Source organism: Lissotriton vulgaris, chromosome 2_2 (assembly GCF_964263255.1).
Source record: "Lissotriton vulgaris chromosome 2_2, aLisVul1.2, whole genome shotgun sequence".
In the NCBI taxonomy this organism is placed as follows: domain Eukaryota; kingdom Metazoa; phylum Chordata; class Amphibia; order Caudata; family Salamandridae; genus Lissotriton; species Lissotriton vulgaris.
In genome coordinates this window covers 124609001-124633116 of record NC_141688.1, presented here as the reverse complement: position 1 = coordinate 124633116, position 24116 = coordinate 124609001, and the positions used below count along the sequence as shown (strand labels likewise).

The window sequence follows — 24116 nt, the reverse complement described above, 5'->3', positions numbered from 1 at the left end:
GGTGCAAACGAGCCAGGGGCAGGGATTGTGGAACCAAAACCAGCAAAAACCAAGGCAGTGGTACCAACCCCTTAGATCCATGCTATACAACGTACCTATGGACAAAAGATTTGGGATTCCATAAGAGATCATTTGACTAAAAGAACTGCATCACCCGGAACAGAAAACTATTTGTCACTGGAGACCCCGAAAGAGGGATAACCCAACCAGGGAGCAGCACTACCTAAGCATTACATCTGGGTTGGGGACTGGTGGAATGTGGGAGCACCCTGTGACAACACAACCAGCTTTGGATAAGCATGTAAGATTTGTAGGGCACACTGAAGTGGGCCAGCTGTCCAGGGACACCTTAACAAGTCCACCCTTGAGATGCCCTCAAGCCTTGGTGCAGACTGATGTTCTAGAACTCCTAGAGGGTCCAAATCCATAGGGACCTCCGTTCACAGCAGTAGTGTCTTTACAAGACTCGTGCTGAAGAGTGCAAGGGACCATCTGAGGGAAATCAGGTCACCCTATTTTGACATCCTGACACCCTTCCCAGATAACCACACAGAACCAAATAAGTTAAGGGTCCTATCATGGAATGTTGCGGGCCTCAGAAACAAATTGTATAACCCTGATTCGGGGAGTTTTGTGGACCAACATGACATATACATGTTCCAAGAAACTTGGGACAGGGAGCACGCGCAGAGAACGTGATTCTCATCATACAGAATAGCAGCCACCACCAGGGGCAATGGCAGGCCATTGGGGGGTCTCTGAATATGGGTGGGCTCTCACTTGGGCTGTACACGTTATCCAGTGCATCCTTCCTACATTCCCTTCCAAGGTCAGAATAGTCCTGATCAGTGTGTACTCCAGGCCGGTAAGCAACAGAAGAGAATCACCGACCTTTGAATAACTGGCTGCTTTTATATCCACCATTTCCAGCGACCTTGACCTGCTGGTAGGTCTTTCCCCCACCACACAGCTCCGCCTGTGTGCCCTGACACTGCTGAAAAGTTGAGGCCCTCCTCCACCCGCAGGCTACCACCTGCGCCTCATCCCTGGTGGCCAGTGGTGGGCGCTAGGTTTGTATCTTGTGCCCGTTTTGCCTCTGTCTCCCCCTCGCTGCCATTGTTTTTGCCCGTTTCCTTCTGTTTGGTTTCTGTATCTTGTGCTCGTTTTGCCTCTGTCTCCCCCTCGCTGCCCCGTTCCCCCCCTGCGGCCCGCCCCCCTCACTGCCATTCGCTGCCCCTGCCAGCTGGCCTTCCCTCCCACATCTCCATATATGGCGGCCGCTGTGCAGCCGCACCGCGTCGATCATCAAGGTCTCACTAGCACCGACGACACTCGCAGCTCCGACGAACACATCCATTTCCAGATCCACACAGACCCCAACTCCACCCTCAGAGGCACCCTCGTCTACAGACCCCCCCGAACCCTGACCTGAGTTCAGCGACTCCATAGCTGACTTCATCAGCACGCACGCCCTGACCTCCACCGACTACATCCTCCTCGGAGACCTGAACTTTCACCTGGAGAACAACAACGACAGCAACTCAACAACCCTGATCGATAACCTCGCCAACCTCGGACTGAGACAACTCGTCACAACGCCCACCCACTTCGCAGGCCACACGCTTGACCCCATCTTCTCGGCAAGCCCCCGCGTCGCTTTCAGCCTCACCACCAAACTTCTCTGGACCGACCACTGCTGCATCCACTTCTCCTTCCAGAAACCAACCACACACCACCGCACCCAACAGATCCGCCGCCGCTGCTGGAGAAAAATCACTGAAGACCAACTACACGCAAACCTCGCTCTCAGCCCACCGGCCGAACTCTCCAACACCGACGACGCTGCCCGCAACCTCAGACGCTGGATCGATGACTGCACAACACCCTCGCCCGCTGAAGAAATCCTCCCACAGAGACACCAGCAAGAGGGCCAGCTGGTTCCCCCTAGAACTCCTAGCCTCTAAGCGAGCCTGCCAGAAGCTAGAGAAGAAATGGCACAACGAACAGACTCCGGACAACCAAGCAGCCCACAATTACGCCACCCGCAACCACCACCACCTCATCAGGACGGCCAAGAGGATCTCCTTCAAAGACCGCCTCGACAACAACGCACTCAATAGCAAGGAGCTCTTCAACATCGTGAAGGAACTCTCCAACCCCAGCTCCGACACCAACATCATCCCGCCGTCCCAAGCCCTGTGTGACTCCCTCTCCACTTTCTTCCACCGCAAGATAGCAGACATCCACGACAGCTTCAACACCCAGACAGCAACACAAGAGTCTCTCTGCACAACATCGACCACGACCTCCTGCTAGCATGGACCAGCGTGAGCATAAATTACACCATCAAGACCATGAGGACAATCCACTCCGGCTCTCCGTCAGACCCATTCCCGCGCCACATCTTCAACAAAGCCAGCAGCTCCATCCCATCCCACCTGCGCAATGTCATCAATCTCTCCCTCGAGACTGCGACCTTCCCAGAAAGCTGGAAACACGCCGAGATCAGAGCCCTGCTCAAAAAACCCAAGGCTGACCCTAGAGACCTCAAGAATTTCCGGCCCATCTCTCTGCTCCAGTTCCCGGCCAAGGTCATCGAGAAGACCATCAACAGACAGCTAACCTGATACCTCGAAGAAAACAGAATCCTGGACCCTTCCCAGTCAGGATTCCGCAGCAACCACAGCACTGAGACTGCCCTCATCGCTGCCACTGATGACATCAGGATACTGCTGGACAACGGTAAGACTACAGCCCTCATCCTCCTGGACCTCTCCGCCGCCTTCGACACCGTATGCCACCGCACACTCCTCGCACGCCTCCATGCCGTAGGGATCCGAGACAGAGCCCTCGAAAGGACCACCTCCTTCCTCTCCGGCAGAACTCAGAGCGTCCGCCTCCCCCCATTCCGATCTGAAACCCCAGAGATCATTTGCAGTGTCCCCCAGGGCTCTTCCATCAGCCCGACACTGTTCAACATTTACATGAACCCGCTCGCACACGTCAACCAACAGCACGACCTCAACATAATCTCCTACGCCGACGACACTCAACTGATCCTCTCCCTCACCAAGGACCCTATCTCCGCCAAAGCCAACCTCCATGAAGGAATGAAGGTCATTGCTGACTGGATGAAGACCAGCCTACTGAAGCTGAACACGGACAAAACGGATGTCCTCATCCTCGGCTCCAATCCCTCAGCCTGGGACGACTCCTTGTGGCCGACGGCACTGGGGGCAGCCCCAACACCCAACACCCACCGACCACGAACGCAACCTGGGAATCATCCTTGACTCAACGCTCTCCATGACCAAGCAAGTCAACGCCATCTCCTCCTCCTGCTTCAACACCCTCTGCATGCTCTGCAAAATCTTCAGGTGGATCCCGAAAGAAACAAGAAGAACAGTCACCCAGGCCCTGTCAATAGCAGACTTGACTATGGAAATGCCCTCTATGCAGGAGCCTCGACCAAGCTCATCAAACGACTGCAACGCATCCATAACGCCTAGGCACAACTGATCCTCGACGTACCACGCCACCCCCCACCTGTGACACCTGCACTGGATGCATGTCAACAAGAGGATATCCTTCAAACTCCTCATCCACGCACACAAGGCACTCCACAAGACTGGCCCAGCCTACCTCAACAAACGACTTTCCTTCTACACCCCCAACCGCCAGCTCCCCTCCGCCAACCTCGCATTCGCCACCGTCCCACGCTTCCGAAGGAAAACCACCTGCGGGAGCTCCTTCTCCCACCTCGCCGCCAAGACCTGGAACACGCTCCCACTGAACCTACGACAGACCAAAGACCTGCTGACCTTCAGGAGGCTACTCAAGACCTGGCTGTTCGATCAGTAGCGCCCCCTCCTCCCCTAGTGCCTTGAGACCCTCACAGTTATGTAGTGCGCTCTACAAATGTTGTTGAGAATTGATTGATCCCTGGTTGGTAATTGGTGGCGATTTTAACTGCCAGTTCGAGCCCATGAATGAGTTCAATGGAGGGACAACCAGCGAAGAAGACCTGCACTGGGCAATTCCTGAGCAAACATTTCACCAGTCAGGGCCTGGACTCCACTGGTGCTCCAGATCAAATCTTTTCCTCTAAACCACTCCTTAATGGCATGTAATGGTCGAACAAAATCGGACACCCCAGGGGAACACTTTTAATAGGACAGGGCAATCCTCCATCCTAGACTACATTTTGGTAGACACAAGGATGTGGCTTAGGGTTGCCGACTTTTCTGTCTTGTCCTGACACTATAGCGACCAGAACCACTTGTTTTGTCTCTACATAAATGCACTTGCTGACACGCTGAATATGGGAAAGGATATTGATAAACCCAAGCTAGCGAACAGCAAGGTGCCAGCAGTGATGTTTGCCAACCACACCCTCTTGCTCTCAATTTCACCCACGGCCATCCAAAGGATCCTTGACAGCTTTGATGCCTTTTGCAAATGCAGGGGGTTGGAGATTAACATCCAGAAAACTAAATATATGGTCTTCAATCCAGCCAGTTCAACTCTACTGAATCCCTGCTTGCACGGCATCCCGCTGGAGAGGGTGCCCGTATTCGAGTATCTTGGGGTCACTCTAACCAAAAAAATGGCTTGGGGGACACAAATTAATAAAACATGCCTAAAGCTAGCTCAAACCACGGGCGAGTGACCAACCTGTTTAGGATATCCTGTCACAAACCTATCTGACCTCTGGTGGAGATCTATAAAGTGCAAGCAAGGGATGCTGCAATGTATGGGGCTTAACTCTGGGGTCATTGTTCTCTTAGAAATATCACCGAGACCGAGAACATTTGTTTTAGACAGCTATTTGGTCTCCTCCCCACCTCCTCTCTCACACCGCTGTGCCCGGACTTAGGGGTGAAACCAATTGCAGACGAAATTGCTCTCTGACCCCTAACTTTTTGGCGTCGCTTACAGGTAACCCCGGAACTGGCTCTGTATAGGGCAGAGTTAGGATATGTGCAGACCGACCCTATAGTATAACCCTGAGGTAGAATGTCCCACAATTTCCAGGAAGGAACTGATTTGGACTGGCGCACCATCAGGAGAGCTCAGTAACAGGCACACTAACATCTGCATTTATTAAAGTAAAAGACCAGTATATCCTAGAGCCTGCCTTGGACGACCTACAACCCGCACTTGCTAAGAAATTATATTTGCAAATCAAGCATGGTGTTTTCCCTCTGCCTGCATTTTCTAACAAATGGTCAGGCGCAACCCCACTAGGTTGTCCGGCCTGTAGCAACGTAGAGGAGTCAAAGTTGCATGCATTTTTCTTTTGCCCCTGCTACAAAAAAAGCCAGACACCATTAGTTGATACAATTATGTAGAAACCTGGGGTCCAAGTACTGTGTAGAGGCATTTAGGCTCCTGAAATACGACACCCAAATGCCCATTGTATTCGCGTTGTGGTGCTTCCTATTTTCCATGTGGTGCGCACACAAGTCATTTTTGGTTATTAACCTACAGGCCTAAGATGATAATTATTTATTGTTTTTAAATAGGGTGTGGTCCACTTTTTTAACTGATTCTTATTATCTGTACTTTTAGAAAGTGCCCTATTAACGTTTTATAAAAATAAAATATAACAATTTTATATTAGTGTAATGTTAGTATATTTTTAACAGGGCACTCTGCTTGTGCTGACGTGTCTTTGTTTATTTAATAGGGGTACTGGCCTACAGAGTGTATTTGTGTAAAATAAGATATTTGGGTTGGTGATCGGGTATCAAAGATTGTCTCAATGTACTGTAAAAGCTGTAAAAGCATATTGCACTTGCACTTTGATGGTCTAAATGACCGAAAATAAGTGTTTTTAAAGTTTGAAAGAGGGGATATACATCTTAGGAAATATGACTACAAAATCGTATACAAACCAGGAAAAGGCTACAGCCCAACTGATTATGTGTCATATCATCACCTTAAAGTAACACAAAAGAGTTTGACGCTAGAAGAATAAGTTAAATATATAATTCGACAATCAACTTTAGACAGAGTAATGGAAGCAGTATTATTTAAAGTGACTACCGAAGATGTTACACTGCAGGAAATCATCCTGATGACAAAAAGGGAATAAGTGGATTCTCCAAAGGAGGGTTGTAAGAAGAAATGTCGGCGTTTAAAGAAATGTAAAATGAACTTTCAGTCAACAAAATGTTTATTGTTGAGAGGTACACACATTATAATTCCTCAGTCGGTCAAAAAGACTTTATTCAGCACAAATTATGTGGACCATAAAAGAAACAAGTTAATACAATAAAGTATATTACACAATAGTTCAAACAGGCATCTCGTAAACCAAAATTTCCACCTGGGCCAAGACAGTTAAAATACAACATAAAATAGATTTAACAAATGTAATGCAACCGAGGCTTCCTTTGATTACTAGAGATTTTCAAATATAGACCACCAGACTTTTTTCTAAAGCTGACTTCTATGCTAAGATAACAAGCATTTGCAATGCAATAGGTCTCGCATTTGCGAGAGTTTAACCTATTGGCATTGTAAATGACAATGCCTTTTATTTATGTGTTTTGCTAATTAACACATAAATAAAAGGCATTGTCATCTACAATGCCAATAGCTCAAACTCTTGTAAATGCAATACATATTTAACGAAGCGACCGCCATTGTCCCGGGCTGCTCAGAAAGTTAAAGCGTGCATTGCGCGCTGAATGTTGCAGGAAAGCATGTTGTGCCTGCATTAGGAGAAACTCATTTAAAAAAATAGTGCTCACATACTAAAAAAGACGTACAGTGTAACAACCGAAGTAAAAGGGCAATCCTGATGGGAGGTTGCAAATGAAGACAAGGTGGTACTAAGGAGGGACTCTTGAGTAATTTTTTGTAGGGCACTTAAGTACTGAATTTCAGGTAAATGAAGTAAGTTAGACATGTAATTTAAGGACACTAACGCCATATAATGCAAACTGATAGACTAGAAAAGGATCAAGCAACAGTTAGATTAGCAGTAGGAGCTATCGAGCTTGACTGCGCTGTGACCTCTACCTGGGCCACCTTAGGAAACCATTCTCTAGGTTACTACTAGGGCAGCGGTGAACACGTTCATTTTCCCACACACCTTCAATAGGCCATACTGTTGGCTGGTTTATGGATGTTCCTAATGTACAATTTGAGCTTACTACTGTATAACGTAAGATGATGTGGCTCAAATTACCCTAAGAATCATGTTTCCAGTTCTAGACTTTTCCCTTACATATCAGAGTTTTAGGTGCGATAGTCCAGTGGGTTCATTTGAAGTAAAACTAGACTACATGTCCCAAAATGCACCACTGCCATTTACTGCTGTGAGACACAAAGTATGCATAACAGTAAACCAGTCTGAATGCCTAAGGAAATATAGGGGCAAATTATGCAAGTTCTCCTTCATTATTTACCCACTATTGGAGTTGATTTGTAGTTACAAAAAAAAACAGCTGCCAAGTGGTCAGTGTCATGTGTGACACCTTCAGTCAGCCTGGCTTTGAGATGTGTTAAGGTGAGGAGGAATATGTTAATGGGGCAGTTGCAAAGGGCCGAAGGCTGAGCATGTCTTGTTCAAACATTGGTGACTTATCTGGAGGACTGGTTCGTGGGAAGCGAGGCTGGGTGTTGCCCATGACGCACTTGGTGGGGTCTCGGTGCCCGAAATTGCAACATGTTCTTGGTCTCCTATCGGGCGAGATGTCCATTCTGTTGGAACTCTCGGCCGCAGTGCCGAAAACAGCTTCCGTAGCTCTGTTGTTTATTCCTTTAAAGTGGTATGCAGCCGAAGCCAGGCCACATGCGAGAATGTTTCTTACGCTGCAGGCAAAAATGATGTTCTCAGTAGTGTGCACAAGCTGTCTCCGCGGAGCCAACCGGGGGAGGGAAAGTGAAAGAACGCGATGCGCGCGTTGTAGGGACACGCTGTGTGCTTGCACATTGGCGTGCCCTGCGGCTCATGCCCAGTGGCGGCGCCTGCGGTCTTCGCCGCTGTGCTTGAGGAGTGCTGCACAACAAAAAAAAAGCAGCCCCTGCACTCCATGCTACACGCCCGAGGAACCTGCCTGCCCGAGGAGAGCTACTGGGAGGCGACCAAGGCGGGTGAGTGACGGCACTGCTGTGCCTGCGAGCGCCGCGCTGCTACGACAAAGTGCACTGAAGCAAAGCGCCTCACCACCCTGTGATTGTTTTCTAGCCGCAGTACGAGCCTATTCACTAAGGGTTCTTTAAAAAATGTAGGTGGACAAACATATTGTCTAGCGTCGCTTTGCGAGTGTTAATTTCTAAGAGAACTGTTCCTTGAAGAATTTTCAAGTATGCTCATGGCTGACGGGGAAGTTCCACCTGGGCTCCGTGAACGCAAGCACTGAGTGGTGCATCCTTTACAAGAGTATGTAATAAATGAAAAGGCGCGCAGTTCAGCATAAAAGTAAAGGGCGCGTGCACACTTTTCCAGGGCAGTCAGAACACTCCCAGCGCCGAGACTCTAGACGCAAGGGGTTGCATGATCGGGCCACGGCACATATGTATTTAGCACTAAGCCAGTGGCTCTCGTCATGTCTTGCAGTGCGCGCTCTGCCGTCTGAAAAAATCTGCTGTCGGCGCCCTGAAAAGCGTTGTGCAAACGATATTTACATTGCAATCATCGTGAGAACAATGTGCAAATGGGAAAAACGCAGCAACTAGAAAATTAGAATCATTAGACCATTCTTTTCACGTTTAATCGGGTGCACAAAAACAACTTTAACGTACAATTGCGTGCGGCTTGCAGGAAGGGGCGCCAGCTTTACATGTTTAACATTGAAAGTGAGAGTGAATGAACAGCAACGGCTCAGTCACAGTGGATGCTAGGTGTTTACGCGATCGTCCACATTTCCAGTCCGGCCTGAGCCTGCGCATGCCCATCTCCTGTCTCCCTTGAGAGCCAAGTCAACGACAATAGGTCTTGCTGGCTACAGCGCTTCGCGCTGCATCGCCAGGTGCGAGACCTAAAAATTAAGAAATACACATCTGCTAAAAGACCTGCAAAACCGTAAACTATAGCATTGGAAAATTGGATCTCAATAGAACTGCCATAGATGAGGAAATCAGGTGCTCCTTTACCTAGTGAGCCCTGACAAGTTACTCATATCTAGGAAACTGGTTGTGAAGCTTTCAGCCAGTAGTACATGTCATCCGCAACAACTTATTGAACAGATCTAACTGGAATATTTCAATATCTTGTGGATTTTACATATAAAATAATGCTTATGATATATGTTATCACCAGTTCATTAAGTGCTTTGTAAAAATAGGGGAATAACAGATACAGACTAGATTGGGCTATGCAAATTAATGGTATAATACAAAATTGGGGAGAGGAGTTGGCCTAACGCCTAGGGCGGTCGATCTCGAAGCTGAGGAACCGGGTTCGAGTCTCAGCAATAACGCTGAATATCCTGTGATACTGGGAAAATCACTCAATCTCCCCGTGCCTATCAAAAATGAATGTGTCCTCATGTAACGCAACTGGTGCTTTGTACTCGATACTTTAGCGGGTCAAGCTCACGCTATATAAAAAAAATTGGAAAAGATTAGTAACAAAAACGTGGTTATTTTTTGTTCATCGCTGTATTCTGTATTATAAAATAGTTTGTTTTTATAATGTTTGCTGCATTGTTTTGTTAATGCACTGAAAGAACATTGAAGAGTTGCAAGTTATAATAATACATTTTTATTTTTTTGCAGCGATATCGGGATTTATCACAAGGGAAGAAACTGAAGGTAAACTATGTTATAAAGAACACTGTTTCCTTTGGAAAATCATAAATATAGCCATATGTATCAGTATTTTTGGTTGGCATTTCTGTTTGAAAAACACTATTTTTAAATGTGTACACATGGGGTGATAAATTTTAACCCCAGTTTTTTAGAGTAGCAGCCTAAAATGAAACAAAATCATCTTGGAAGGTGCATATGAAGTACATTCACCTCTGACTCGGAAAAACACCTCTTGAATTTGCTTTTAGTCACCCCCCAAATCTTTCCTGATATGCTATGGACTCTGTGTTAAAAATAAATCTTCCAGAAAACATTAGTGCAGTATGTTTTTGTGTGACATGTCAATAGCAACTTCTGCATGGGTGGTTCCCCCGCTATGGCGGAGGAGCGTCGCCCCACTGCTTTCAAGCAGTGAAGAAGCAAAAACATAAAATTATAATAACTTTCAGTTATAATCATTTTATGTTTGGCCTCTTTGTGGGTGGGTGGGGCTCCTCAGCTCTGCGAGCAGAGGAGGAGTGGTTTTCCCACTAGTAAAAGTACGCAGTGACTGTTTGGTCAGCCTTCTCGGGCCGCCCAAACCAGTCATGCACACTTTCCCACTTCTCCATGCAGGCTGCATTACAGCATGCATGGAGAACAGGGCCACCCCTACAGCCCCTGGCGCTCTAGCTCTCTGTCTCGAGTCTCAGACTATTGCAGCATTGTGATTGGCTTAGGGGAGGGAGCCTGTCTGCTTGCTACCTGTTCCTGAAATCGGAAGCAGGAGAGCAATAGCAGCGAGGCAGGACCAGGTGGCGGTAAGGCAAGTGATTCAAAAGAAATGTAATTTAATTCCTTCCCTTCCGCAATCACTACCCCCAGGTAACTCCCTTTCCCCCCACAGCCCCCGGACTCCCCTGTCGCCTCCCTACTCGTGATTCAGAAAAATTAGTCTGTTCCTGTCCCAGTGCATGATGGGAACAGGGCAAACCAAACTACCAAGCCAATTCTTGTACTGGGAAGGAAACAAGCTTCCGGGGACCGGTTTCTGGCATTTCAGCCGTCGTCGGCCCGGCTTGCTTGAATCCTGATGGTGCAATGTGCAAGGGACTCACATCTGAGTATACCCTTCCACGCTTATGGTGGACAGACTGATTTGCATATAGCCAGGTTCTGAGCTGGGATGGTGCAGTGAGCTAAATAACGGTGATGGATCAAGCCCTGATCTTTGGACTGGGTAAGAGTGGTCTGCTTAATTCAGACACTCTGTTCATCACCACCCCCTTTTCTGAATCGTCCCTACTCGTGAGTCATGCCAGCCGATACTGACTTCTTGGTCGCTGACCGTTCATATACAATGCATCTATTGCTATTTGCGTGTGCTTTCATTGTTGTGACAGTTGTACCTAAGTTCCACTTTCAGCAAAATAAATTGTCTGTGGTAACAGCAGGCAAGAGCAGAAGCTGGCAGGCGGGAGTGACTACGCGGAGCAGAGCTGAAGCTGCCACACTCCGACGCGAAGAAGCGCACCGATTGCGGGAACGCCTATAGCACATGCGTGGGATGCCCTGCTCTCGGATCTCCAGGGAACACCTGACAGCACCTCCACCTTTGGAATCCCCTTACAAACCGAATAGTAACCTATTTATAATACTAACCTTGTCACTGCGCCAGGACGCTCTTTTGCTGGAGCAGCTGTGCGCATAACAAATACCGATAACATAACATAACATAACATTTGGTTGAGTGCAGGTTCCACTTCCTCTTCTCCCCCATTCCTTCATCACTGGCCCCCACTATATGCCTGAGACCAAGGGCAACACTATGCAATATGCACTGGCGTGGATACCGATCTCCCCCACCTCGAAGCGATCTGGGGGCAGACTGCTATATTATCACTACTTATCTCATCACCCTCTAGAAGACCCTTAGAGATTTTTTCTGTTTCTCTTATCAAGCTCATAGTTTGCTCTGTTATTAAGTTATTTGAACCAGAACTGCCAAGCCATCATGCAAGTACATCTGTAACTGAGAGAACATATTTATTTATTCATTTATTTTGTTTAGTTTTGTATAGCTTCACAGTTGGGGTAAGTAGGATACAAATGTGGGACAAAAGCAATCATTACAATTAGGTTCAAGACGAGTACATTATATTGGCGCGATTCAGAACATTTAAAAACTAATCCCAACAGATCCAATAATGGAGAAGAACAGGCAAGTTACACGGTGCCAGTTAGATCATAGCCTGCCAACACTATTAATCACTGGATTACACACATGTAAAATACAACGATCTGGTAATGGAAGAAAAACATTCCAAAAATACCATACAAAGATGTACAATGGCCTGCTCACACTGTTAAACCAAGAAGTACAACCGTGTAATGGACAGTCATAGCATCAGAGAGGAGGGTGGTATTGCAGCAGCTTAGCCAGGGACTTGAGGGCAGGAACTTCAGCATTAGGATTTTTTTTCACTTCTTTTTTGAAGGACGCGTGGATGGGATTCAACAGACTTCCAGTGGAATTCCAAATCTTTGGTGTCATGCCAGAGAATGCTCTACTCATTTTGTTTTTGTGGAAGACCTATGATTTCAGGAGCATTTTGGTTTCAGGATCAGTGAGTTTGCACTTCGAGACAGATGGCCACCCCGTGATAATTCTAATTTGTGAGCCAGATAGTTGGAGGTTTTGAAGTGTAGTGCTTTGTGAGTCAAGCAAGCGTTCTTTAGTTGTATTCTAGCTTTGTAAGGTAGCCAGTTTAGGGATTTTAAGGCTGGGGATAAGTGATCATTTCTTTTTGTACCAGTAATCAGTCTGGCTGCAGCATTAATGGAAGCTGTAAGTGGAGCCAAGTTTTGTTTGAGGATACCACAGAGAGTGGAACTACCGTAGGCTAACCTTGGCTAATACTAGAGCTTGACCTGCCCATTTGAAGTCTTCCCGTGGAAGGAATGGTATGAGATTTCTTATTAACCTCATCTGGTGTTTAGCACCCTTAGTTGCATTGCTGATATGATTTTGCATGTTCAGGTGCCTGTCTAGGGTGATTCTCCAGTATTGGGGTGTCTTTCATAGATTCACATGCTTGAATATTCCCTGTCGTCGAAGTGGGAGTCCCACGGCACATAACATAGCAATGCAGTAATAACATAAGTCTATATATCTATATCTATATCTATATATATATATATATATATATATATATATATATATATATATATATATATATATATATTATATATTAATATATTTATATATATACATATATATAACAGAAAGAAAAAACCATAGAGTTTTCATAGAGAGAAAGACTTGTCACTTCTATAACATATCATAGTCATTATGATTAGTCCAAACTTTAGCCAATCAGGCGCCAGCACCCTCTTAGAATGTTCTCCTCAGAGGCTCAGGCCCTCATATTTTCTACCGCACGTCGTGTGAAGGGAGTCTCCCTGAGTTCTGCTCAGTTTTTTCTCTTTTTCTTCTCAGGAAATCAGATTTATCATGTCTACAACCAACAAGTCCCTCTTCAGACCTTGTGGGACCTGTGGTAAACAGAGACTTCATTCTGAATACCCTCATAAAAAGTGCAATTCTCCAGTATTGGGGTGTCTTTCATAGATTCACATGCTTGAATATTCCACTTCGTCGAAGTGGGAGCCCCACGGTAAATAAAATAGCAATAACATATTTCATATATGTATATAAAAACATAATTACATACATCCCAAAACCACAAAAACTCATAAGTACCATAGGTTAGCATTACCACATAGAATTTAATTTAAAAAAGGCACTTCCCAGCCTATCCATGTTGTTATGATAGTCCAAACTACAGCCAATCAGGCATCAGCACCCTCTAGAACCTTCTCCCCAGTGGCTCAGGCCCTCAGATTTTCTACCGCACGTCGTGTGAAGGGAGTCTTCCTGAGCTCTGCTCAGTTTTCTCTACTTCCTTTTGGATTTCTCAGCTTTTAGGATGTCTTCAAGTAAGAAATCTCTTTTTCGACCATGTGCTTCTTGTGAGAAGTTGCGGCTCTTCTCTAAAGACCCTCACAAGAAGTGTCTTTACTGCCTCTATCCAGAACATGAGGTAGGCAAGTGTAAGATTTGCAGGACTTTGTCCACCAAGACTCTTAAAGACAGAGAAGGGAGTCTCCTTCTGTGGTTACAGAGGCTAAAGGATAAGGAGGGCCCTGTTTCTGATGCAGAAAGTCTTGTATCTGGGATGTCTAGAGCCACTTCTAAGCATAGCAGTGTGCAGGAATTGCCCTCTCCTTTCCTTAAAAAGAGGAAGCTTCAGCTCCAGGGGGCTCCTGCAGTGTCTCCACCTCTTCCTGCTACGCCTATGCCCCGATATCTGACTCTCAGGCATCCACGGCTCCTTCAGAGCATGTTTCTGCCAAAAAACATGCCAAATCGTCGACAGGATCGTCGACGATCTGTCTGACGATGAGATCTGACGGTTCTGGCTCTTCGACGACGACAGTGATGACGACTTCTGCCAGCAGGTCGTCGACGGCGGATGCGTCAACGTCTTCAGCTTCGACTTTGGTATCTGTGAGGATCAAACCAGACTCGTTGACGATTCCTATTTCCTCGTCATCATCTAAGAAGGGGGTCTCGTTGATGTCCAAGTCTTCGTCGGCCTAGTCTGTGAAGAGAGTCTCTTCGTCGGCAGGTGCTCCGTCGGCGGCGGCTCAGTCGACGGCGGCCCCGTCGTCGACGGCTTCGTCGGCGGTAGCTTTGTTGGTTGTTCCGTCGACAGTGGTGCTATCGTTGGCGGCTACTTCTGCATCACTACCTCTGGTGCCAGTTTCCACGTCCGGCTCCGGAAAACCTGCCGTTGACCCTCTGCACCAGCGTCGTCATGTGTCTTTGGATCAGCTTCCGCGACACTCTCAGCCTCCATCACCTCTATTTGCCACGTGTTCGGAGCATGACTCTGGTTCTGATGAGGAGGAAGATGCTAGGTTCCGGGCAGCTCAATGTCCTTCATAACTGGTCATCAAGTGTCAGGATTATGACGATCTGGAAGATCATCACTTTCATGAGGAGGAACATTCTACACAGGTTCCCACAGCACAAATACCGCTTTCCCTCATTTCTAATCTCCAGTACATGTTGGAGGATTATAACAGACGTTCTCTTCCAGGGGATACTCATCAATAGTCATAAGCACTGAATAGTCCCGCCCTCGTGCGGGACCCCGGAGCAATAGCCAATAATATGTATATATCTACATATATATATATATATATATACATACATATAAATACACATATAATAACTATATATATATATATATATATATAACATGCATTATACATATGCAGCCCAAAATAACCATACTAGGCTCAAAAGACTGCCCCCAAATGCCTGAAACAAATCTTTACATTTGTGAAATAAAGACATATAAATGACATTATATGAAAATGCAAAGAAGAAAGCACTGCCTTTGTTGTCTTTGAAACACACCACCTTTATTTTCAAAGGTAAAACAGGCAGGACCATAGAGGCAGCTTTAGCCTAGATAGGCTGCATTGTAACAATAGGAACAAAAAACTGGCGCCGTGCCTTTAAGACCTCTATGAGCCTCCAGGCTCCCATCATGCACCACAGGTGACAGTTAGGTCAGTTCTTTTTTCCGGCTCCTTCTGTGAGGATCCTGGAGCATTGAGCTCGCCAGTTGGTGATTTTATTTCACTTTTTTCTGGTAGTTCTTTCAATTTTTTGTCTTTACTCAACATCTTTAGTCTTTATCTGACTAATTCAACAATTTTTGTGGTTTTTTGACCTTTTTTTTCCAGTCACAATGCCTGCCTTATTTATTAAGTGCCCGGCCTGTGGAAAAAAAATGTCCAAATCAGACCCTCATTCGGTCTGTGTGGCTTGTCTTCCATCTACACACAAGCCAGAACTTTGCTACCATTGCAGCAAGTTATCAAACAGAATTTTAAGAGAGAGGGAGAAGAGCAGGCTTCAGTTCCTGCATGACAGAGGTGAAACCGTGAGTGGAAGAGAAGAACTTCACTCCAGGAAACCTTCTTCTCAGCGGAAAGAACATAAGGAAAGAGGGGAGAAGAGAAAACATCGTTCCCCGTCGACTTCGAGGGACAGATCTTCTTCTAGAGTTCCGGTATGTTCGAAATCGTCGAAATCAGCGTCACGTCTTCCGTCGACGTCGAAGTCGCCGTCGAAGAAGGATTCACCGTCGATGAGAGGTGAGAGACGCCATGAGCGTAGGCGATCCAAGTCTGGCTCTCCTACGACTAAGAGAGGACGGGACTCGACGTCGTCTCACCGACGTCGACGTTCGCCGTCGAGAGGCTCAAGAGAACAGTCAAGGCCGCCGTCGAGAGGCGCTATGACACAGACGTCGAACCGGGCATTGGAGGTTTCGACGTCGAAGAGCCCTGACCAGTTGGCGTCGATGCACACGACGCCTAAAAAAGCATCGTCGTCGAGGCGCTTGACCCCATCACCTAAGAAAACCTCGACGTCGAGGAGACTGCCATCGAGAGAGTCGACGCCGAGGAGGACGCCGCCGAGGAGGACGCCGCCGCCGAGGAGGACGCCGCCGAGGAGGACGCCGCCGAAGAGGTCGACGCCGAAGAAGTCGACGCCGAAGAGGTCGACGCCGAGAAGATCACCTTTGGACGTCGACCTAGAACGGTTTCTAAAGACCGATCTCAGGTTTCTGTGGCTGTTTCTGGGAGTTCATCTTCATCCCCTGGGCTGAATATAGTACAGATCTCTCCAGAGCCTTCGAGAGCGCCATCGCCTACAGGGGCCAACATCTCCCCACGATGGTTGGGAGAACTTAGAGACTGGAAGATAAGGAGAATCAATCTTCCAAAGTCTAGATCCAGGTCGCCGGTGTCGGAAAGACCCGTGTCAAGATCAAGGTCACCTCTTTTACGAGTGACCCAGTCTCCTGGAAGGCGGCAGCGTACTCCGCAGAGGAAGTCTCCATCCGTGAGAAGGCGGACTTCACCTTCTCCGCGGTCTTCACATCACCGATCATACAAGAGACGTGATACGAGATCCTCGACAAGATCTACGAGTTCAAAGAGATATTACTCACCGACGTTATCTTCGACTCCTCCAAGCAAGATATCGCCGATTGATGACGTAATCACATTTAATGAGGTTCTTTGCCATGGAGCAGCGAAACTTAATATAGAGATGCCTGTCTCTACTGCGAAGACTACAGTTATCTTCGAAACTTTACATCAAAAGTTATCATCGAGACCTTTACTTCCTCTGGTTCCAGGTCTCTTGGAGCCTGCTGAACATAAGTTCTTGACTCCGGCTTCTTTGGGAGCGGTTCCCTCACGGATCGCAAAGAAGTACAGGGCTCCGGACATTGACCCGTTATTTTTAAGAGCAGAGCCGCAGCCTGATTCGGTCATCGTATCAGCGGCACGTAAAAATGAGAATGGATCTACGTCCTCGTCTGTTCCCCCTGACAAGGACTGCAAGACTTTGGATTCGGTAGGAAAGAAAATGTGTGCCACTTCTGCTTCCTACATGAAGGTTGCCAGCGCCTCCGCTTTGTTGGGTCGCTATGACCGTTCTCTTTGGGATTCCTTATCCCGGTTCGCTGAAAAACTTCCCAAAGAAGACAAGAATGACTTCCTGGAAATACTTCATGAAGGTGGGCTAGTGTCTAATCAGGTGATTAGCGCAGCTGCGGATGCTTCCGATCTATCCACGCATGGATATGCTCATGGTCTTTGCGCGAGACGTTCAGCTTGGCTACGGCTTACGGGACTTAAACCTGAAGCCCAGCACCGCATTTTGAACCTGCCTTTTAATGGGAAAACGCTCTTTGGGTCTCATGCTGACGACGAAATGTCAAAAATGAAGACAGAGCTGGATACTGTGAGAGCTGTAGGTTTCGAAAAGAGGAAGGACAATTTTAAGAAAAAATACCGTCCTTATGATCGGAGACAGGGCCAGCAGAGGGTTCAAACCCCTCAATGGGCTTCGCAACAAAATCAAGGAAGATCTCAGTTCTCCCAGCGTCGTCCTGGTAGAGGAAGAGGCGGTATTTCCAGACAGTCTGCTCCTGGAAACAAGCAGCAACAGCAAAAGCAGTGAGTGTTTGCTTCCCCTGAGCCCGTTGACCACTCCGGTGGGGGGAAGTGTGCATTTTTACCTGGAGGAGTGGAAAAACATCACAAACGACGCATGGGTGCTGAATATTGTGCAAAATGAATATGCAATCAGGTCCAGTTTCCTCCACCGTCAATTCTTCCTCAAAAGACTGTATTCCATCGTCTTCACCTTTTAAAAAAGGAAGTGTCAGTGTTACTCCTAAAGAAAGCCATCGAAGAGGTCCCAAGGACACAACGTCGAAAAGGAATTTACTCCCATTACTTTCTAGTTCAAAAGAAAGGTCCAAGCAGGGAGTTCAGGCCCATACTAGATCTCAGGCGCCTCAATCAGTTCATTCGGCGAGAAAAGTTCAGAATGCTGGCGTTACACCAAATAATTCCACTCTTGCATCAAAAGGACTGGATGTGCTCCATAGATCTTCAGGATGCGTATTTTCACATCCCCGTTGCCCCAAAACATCGAAAGTTTCTAAGGTTCTGCATCCAAACCAATCATTACCAGTTCGCAGTCTTGCCCTTCGGGCTAAAGTCAGCTCCTCGCACCTTTTCAAAGTGCATGGCAGTCGTAGCGGCTTTCCTAAGAAAGAGGCATATTTTCGTCTATCCCTATCTAGACGATTGGCTGATAAAGAGTGCCTCTCCAGTTCTACTTCAGCAACATCTCACGTTCTGTATTCATCAGCTGCGAAGACTAGGTCTGCACGTGAACTTCATGAAGTCTATCCTCAATCCCACACAGAGGATCCACTATCTGGGCGCACTTCTGGATTCAAAGGACGCAAAAGCGTATCCTTCGGAGGAGAGACTATTATCCATTCTCCTCAAGTGCCAAACAATGTTAAAGACTCTTCGACCAACGGCCAGACAGATCTCGTCTCTGCTAGGATCCATGGCGTCTTGCATTTTCCTTGTTCCAAATGCCAGGCTACACATGAGACCTCTGCAACAGTCGCTGGAGGATCAGTGGTCCCAGTTTTCAAACCGATGGGAAGACAAACTGTCACTGCCTCTGTCGGTGCGAATCTCCATTCAATGGTGGTGTAGGAGAGTAGGGTCTGCAATCCTATGATCACCCAGATTTTTTGCTTTTGTTTCACTGGTTTACGACTTTCTCTGGCTGTGGGCCTGCCAATCAGACCCACAGCCTGGCTGTTCTCTTTCTAAATTACCACATGTACCCTAGGTGCATTTACCAATTGGTACTGGGCCACCTTATCAGACCCTGTAACTCAGGGCATAGGTGTACCCAGGGCTGCCAGGGGCTGCAGCATGTATTATGCCACCCCTGGCTGGCCTCCTAAATTTGACACAACTGGCTGCATGACAGCTGGGGCAAAGCCGTGTAACCACACTTTGCTGTAGGTGTAGTATACCTATACCTAACCCTAAAATGGACACACAGATTCCTATCAGTCACTCCTATGGCAGGCCTTGACAATCCTGAAGGCAGAGTGCTTGGAATCATGTGAGATGGTGCTCTGGCATGAGCTGAGCCTGTCTGCAGCTTGCGGAACCAAGTCCTAATAGCTGTTCCATGATATCGCATACCATATACCCTTAAGTGCATTATAATCCTCGCGGTTAAATGCTAACTTTGGTATTGCTTTATCAAAACATGTCGAGTAAGGTGTCATACGAATTGGAATACTAACCCCTCGCCAATTCTGGCGACGGGGTTAGCATTCCACCCTTCTAGAGGGACACGACATGTATGTAACTGTGAACCCCGGTTAAAGTTAACTGAAGCCTCAGCTCCACAAAATGGATGCTGCCACCACAGACACGAGTCTGACCTTCTGCTGCTGGGAGTCCTTCCAGCGAGGGAGGCCTGGACAAAGGGTTTCCTGTCCGGGGCGGTGCTAGCACCATCCCAGACATGGTTTTGTGTATCCTGGGTAGGCAGGGCTTTTCAGGAAGGTGACTGCTGAGTGGCACCCCGGTGCTCACTACGCATAGGCCGGTCTGAACCAGTTCCAGGGGCACACCAGCCCCTGGCCTGGGGAAGTCCGGCATGGCAGAGGGGTGTAACCACCCCCCTCCTGGTCCCACCCATAGGCAGGACCTAGTCACCGGGTCAGCCCCCTTTTTTAGTATAAAGATGGGAGCGGGCCCCCTATTCAAATTAGATCATCTTTGGAATCAAGACACGACTTTCTGCGAAAGGACTTCACGATTTCTTCATCAAGATTCTCCCTTGTGGCTAAGGAGTAGTCACCCTGCATCCGCAGGCACCATCCTAAAGAACACTGCAGTCTGCTGCAAGTCCTTCATCACGAATCCGGCGACCCAGCTCGACGAGACCCGGCTTCCCTGGCACCTCTGACCTCTACTCACCTCTACAGCAAAGCTGAGAACCGTGAGTGCGACGAGACCTCGAGGGACCGACGATCGCCAAGACTGCACGACATCTTTACTGCAAGCCCACCGTGTCCTCCACGGGTGAGTGCTTTGGGGTCCGAGAAGCCCCGACCCTGCGCAGCTCCAGCACCCAAGGTCAGCCTCCCTGCATCTCCACGATCTGCGTGGGGCCCTTCTGCTGTTTGCTGTGCACCGCGTTGTTTGGCTACTAGCCGGCTGGCTTGTGGCCTTCTGAACGACGCCCGACGACATCACTGCTGCTGGTCTGGTTGCTCCAGACTGGCCCTTGCTTCCTTCTTGAAGAGAGGCACCCCGGACCCTCCTGGTCCACTCCAGACGCCATTTTAGGTCCACCGCGTGGGCTTGAATTTTCCATGGCTTTGTTGCCCAATCCTGGGTCCAGCGACGCCGACAGCTTCTATCTTCGTGGGACAGCTCGATCCTCCTTCCTGGTCGCCGACAACGCCTCCTGGTCCGTGAGATCTCCGAGCCCAGCGTCACCCACACGCCTTGTCGAGGTGGCTACCATCCGGTGCCCTCCTGGTGCCCACTGACTACTGGCTAGTAGTCTCGAACTTGGTCCCCTCTGCTTTCAGGTGTCATCTTCCATTGATCCAGGCTTGGATCCACTGAACTTTCTTCACTGGTCGCCTGCCAGCAACTTCTTTCTTCCAGGCTCCTGGTTCGTCAACGAGGATTCCCGACGTCTTTTGAGTCCTATGCAGCTGCAGCCCCTGGGCTAGGTAACTTCGGCATTTCGGTGCCCCAGCATAGCCTCACTATCCAAGGGTCAGAATCTACTTTTGTTTTCTCCCTACCAGGTCGGGTTCGCCCGAGAACACTAACTTTGCAAATTCTAGCTACCATAGACTTTGTCCCGCATCTCGCGTGAGAGTGCACACACTGCACCCGAGTCCCCTGGGTCTCCTAGAAGTAATCTAACGATTCTATAGTCAAGTCCTAGCGATTCCAAAGCCTATTAGTACTGTACTTACCTGCTAGTAATTTCGCATTCCACTTTTCAAGTATATGGTTTTCCGTGCCCCTCGGGCATTTGTATATACTGTGCTAACTTAAGTATTTTTGTAAGAGTTTTGGTTTGTGCTTAGTACCCTGTCCTCATAAAGAGTACAGGGCTGTTGTGATCTTTAATAAATAACTGTTTATTTTCATAACACTTGTGTGGTGTCCTTTCACTTGGTGTTCAAGGGGTATATGTGGTACACCACCTGGCTTAACACGCCCTCTCGAGTCTTTAGCCTTAGACTGCTCGTATCCACGCTACTAGGATAGCTGGTCTATAAGGTTGACTTACAACCAATCATCAATAAGGGTTGCTGGACTGATACATAGTGTTCACTAGAATAGTGACCACTGCATATCAGGCCACCTTCTCACATTGGTGAGCAGCGGTTGGGATTTGAGCTTGCTGTTGTTTTACCACACGTATCCTAAGAATATCTTGTTGAAAAATCACATAAGTACTGTTAGTACATATAACCAAGCTTAGAATACTCTGAGTTCTACTGAACCAGCTGTTGCAGCTCCTCAAGGCCTAGCACACCTTGGCTGCAACTCTTAGCAAGGGATCAGTAGGTAAACACATAGTGTAGGTAGGTGCATCACTTACACCACACTAGAAACAGTATGTCGGACAAAGGAGGAAACTCTGAGTCTCCCCTTGTGTCAGTTGACCCTCCACAGGTCATCCCTTCAAGATATACTGTGCTTAGCTTCCATGAGTTACGACAAGTATGTACCTCTAGGAAGATTAAGCAAGGGGCTAAACCCACCACCTCCTTTCTTATTGGTCTCTTGGAGACTTATGATGCCAGAAAAGCTGAGAGACTTCTTAGCTCTTCTAATCCAGAAGGAGGCATGCCTCCCCTTGAGGGAACCAGAGGAGACCCTGACCTCATCCACCTCTCAACTGAGAATGAAGATGTGGAGGAGGATGAGAATGAGGATCCCTCTGGAGATGAGGCAGATAAGGGACAGGTAGAAGTCGTTAGACTAACCAGGTCCAACTTAAGCAAACATGACAGTGGTACTGGGGGACCCCTGGGGCCACTATCAGGTCAGCTTAACATTGGGAATGGACGAGCCAGATCTCTGTCAAGAGGCTCTGGCAGATCCCTTCAAACCAATGGCTCTCACAACTCTTCTCAAAGAGGGATGACATCCCCTCAGAGGAGAGTGTATGAAGCTAAAGAAAGGGCAGCTAATCTGAGGATTGAAAGGGAAGAACTTGCCCTGGCCAAAGAAAGGCTTGCCTTTGCTAGAGAGCAACAGTTAAGTGGGGTAGTCCCCACTGGTGGCAGCATTGTACCTAGCAATAGGGAAAGGAGTTTTGACACAAAGCACCTTGGTAAGATAGTGCCCCCCTTTAAACAAGGGGATGACATCCACAAATGGATTACTGCTTTGGAGAGGGCCTGCACTGTGCAAGGTGTTCCCCAGAGTCAGTGGGCAGCTATCTTGTGGCTCTCCTTTGAAGGTAAAGGTAGAGACAAGCTCCTCACCACACGGGTAGAGTATGCTAACAATTACAAAATCTTGAAGAATACACTGGTTGAAGGGTTTGGCCTAACCACTGAGCAGTACAGGGTGCTGTTCAGGGATACCCAGAAAACTCAGTCTCAAGATTGGTCTGACTTTGTAGATTGTGCCACTAAGGCTTTTGAGGGCTGGTTGCTGGGCAGTAAGGTTACTGATTATAAAGGATTGTATAATTTGATGATGAGAGAACAAATTTTAAACAATTGTCAGAACCAGTTGTTGCATCAGCATCTTGTTGACTCAGATCTGACCTCTCCCCAAGAATTGGGAAAGAAGGCAGACAGATGGGTTAGAACAAGAGTTAAACAGAACCAGGGCCAGAATCAAGGTGGTCAGAAGAAAGCAGACCAGAATGGTAAAGATTCTAAGGGGGAACAAAATGACCAGAAGTCTTCGACAGGTCCCCAACAACCCAAAGAGGGTGGGGGTCAGGCTCCCCAAAAGAAGAAAGAAGGCCAATCTAAAAGGTGGTGCCAATACTGCAAAAGTAAAACTCACTGGTTTAGTGAGTGCACCAAGAAAGGAGGAGGGCAGACTCCTGCCACTGCAGCCCCTAAGGCACCTGTGCCCCCTAGTACAGCCAGCAGTGGTAGTGCACCTCCCAAGGGTTTAGTAGGGTTAACCCTGGGTTCTGAGGGGTGTGACAACTTAGTTGGTACACTCACTCAGGCTGTCCTTGTCAGTACAGGGGATATGGATATGTCCCCTGACATAAGTCCCAATACTTTGGGCAAATACAGACAGACACCTTTCATAAATGGAAAAATGGCTCAGGCCTATAGGGACACTTGTGCCAGTGTCACAATGGTGACACCTAACTTTGTGGACCCTGGACAGATCATGCCAGGTACAGAATTCCTGGTGACCAATGCAAGCAATGTCACTACCAATCACAGTATGGCAATTGTAGCTTTCTCCTGGGGAGGGGTAACTGGCCAAAAGAAGGTTGTAGTTAGTTCAGACCTCCCAGTGGATTGTTTGTTGGGCAATGATTTGGAGTCATCACAATGGTCAGAAGTGGAGCAGAGGACTCACATGGAAATGTTAGGCTTGCCAGCACATGTGTTTGCTGTGACCAGGTCACAGGTCAGGAAATGCCCCACTGAACAGGTGCTGGATCCTGGAACAATGGACCAGACACCTTCCAAGAAAAAGAGCAGTAGGGTTAAGGCTGTGCCTTCCCCCTTGCCCCAGGTTGAGGATCAAGTCTCAGAGGAGGCTGACCTACAGGAATTGAGGGAAACTGAGCCCAGAGAGTTTGAACTTGATCAAGTTGAATTATTGGGTTCAGGGGGACCCTCAAGGGAAGACCTGGGGAAGGA

At 47.7% G+C, this 24116-nt stretch overlaps 1 protein-coding gene across 2 annotated transcripts in view; it reads left to right on the top strand.

Annotated features, from left to right (window-relative positions):
• Positions 1-24116, top strand: part of ALPK3 (alpha kinase 3) — a 1258466-nt gene that overhangs the window by 1023472 nt on the left and 210878 nt on the right. For both annotated transcript variants that reach the window (XM_086959428.1, XM_086959429.1), the window contains one exon: positions 9733-9768. In XM_086959428.1, the coding sequence (XP_086815554.1) occupies positions 9733-9768 (36 nt within the window). The remainder of the gene's footprint in view (positions 1-9732; positions 9769-24116) is intronic.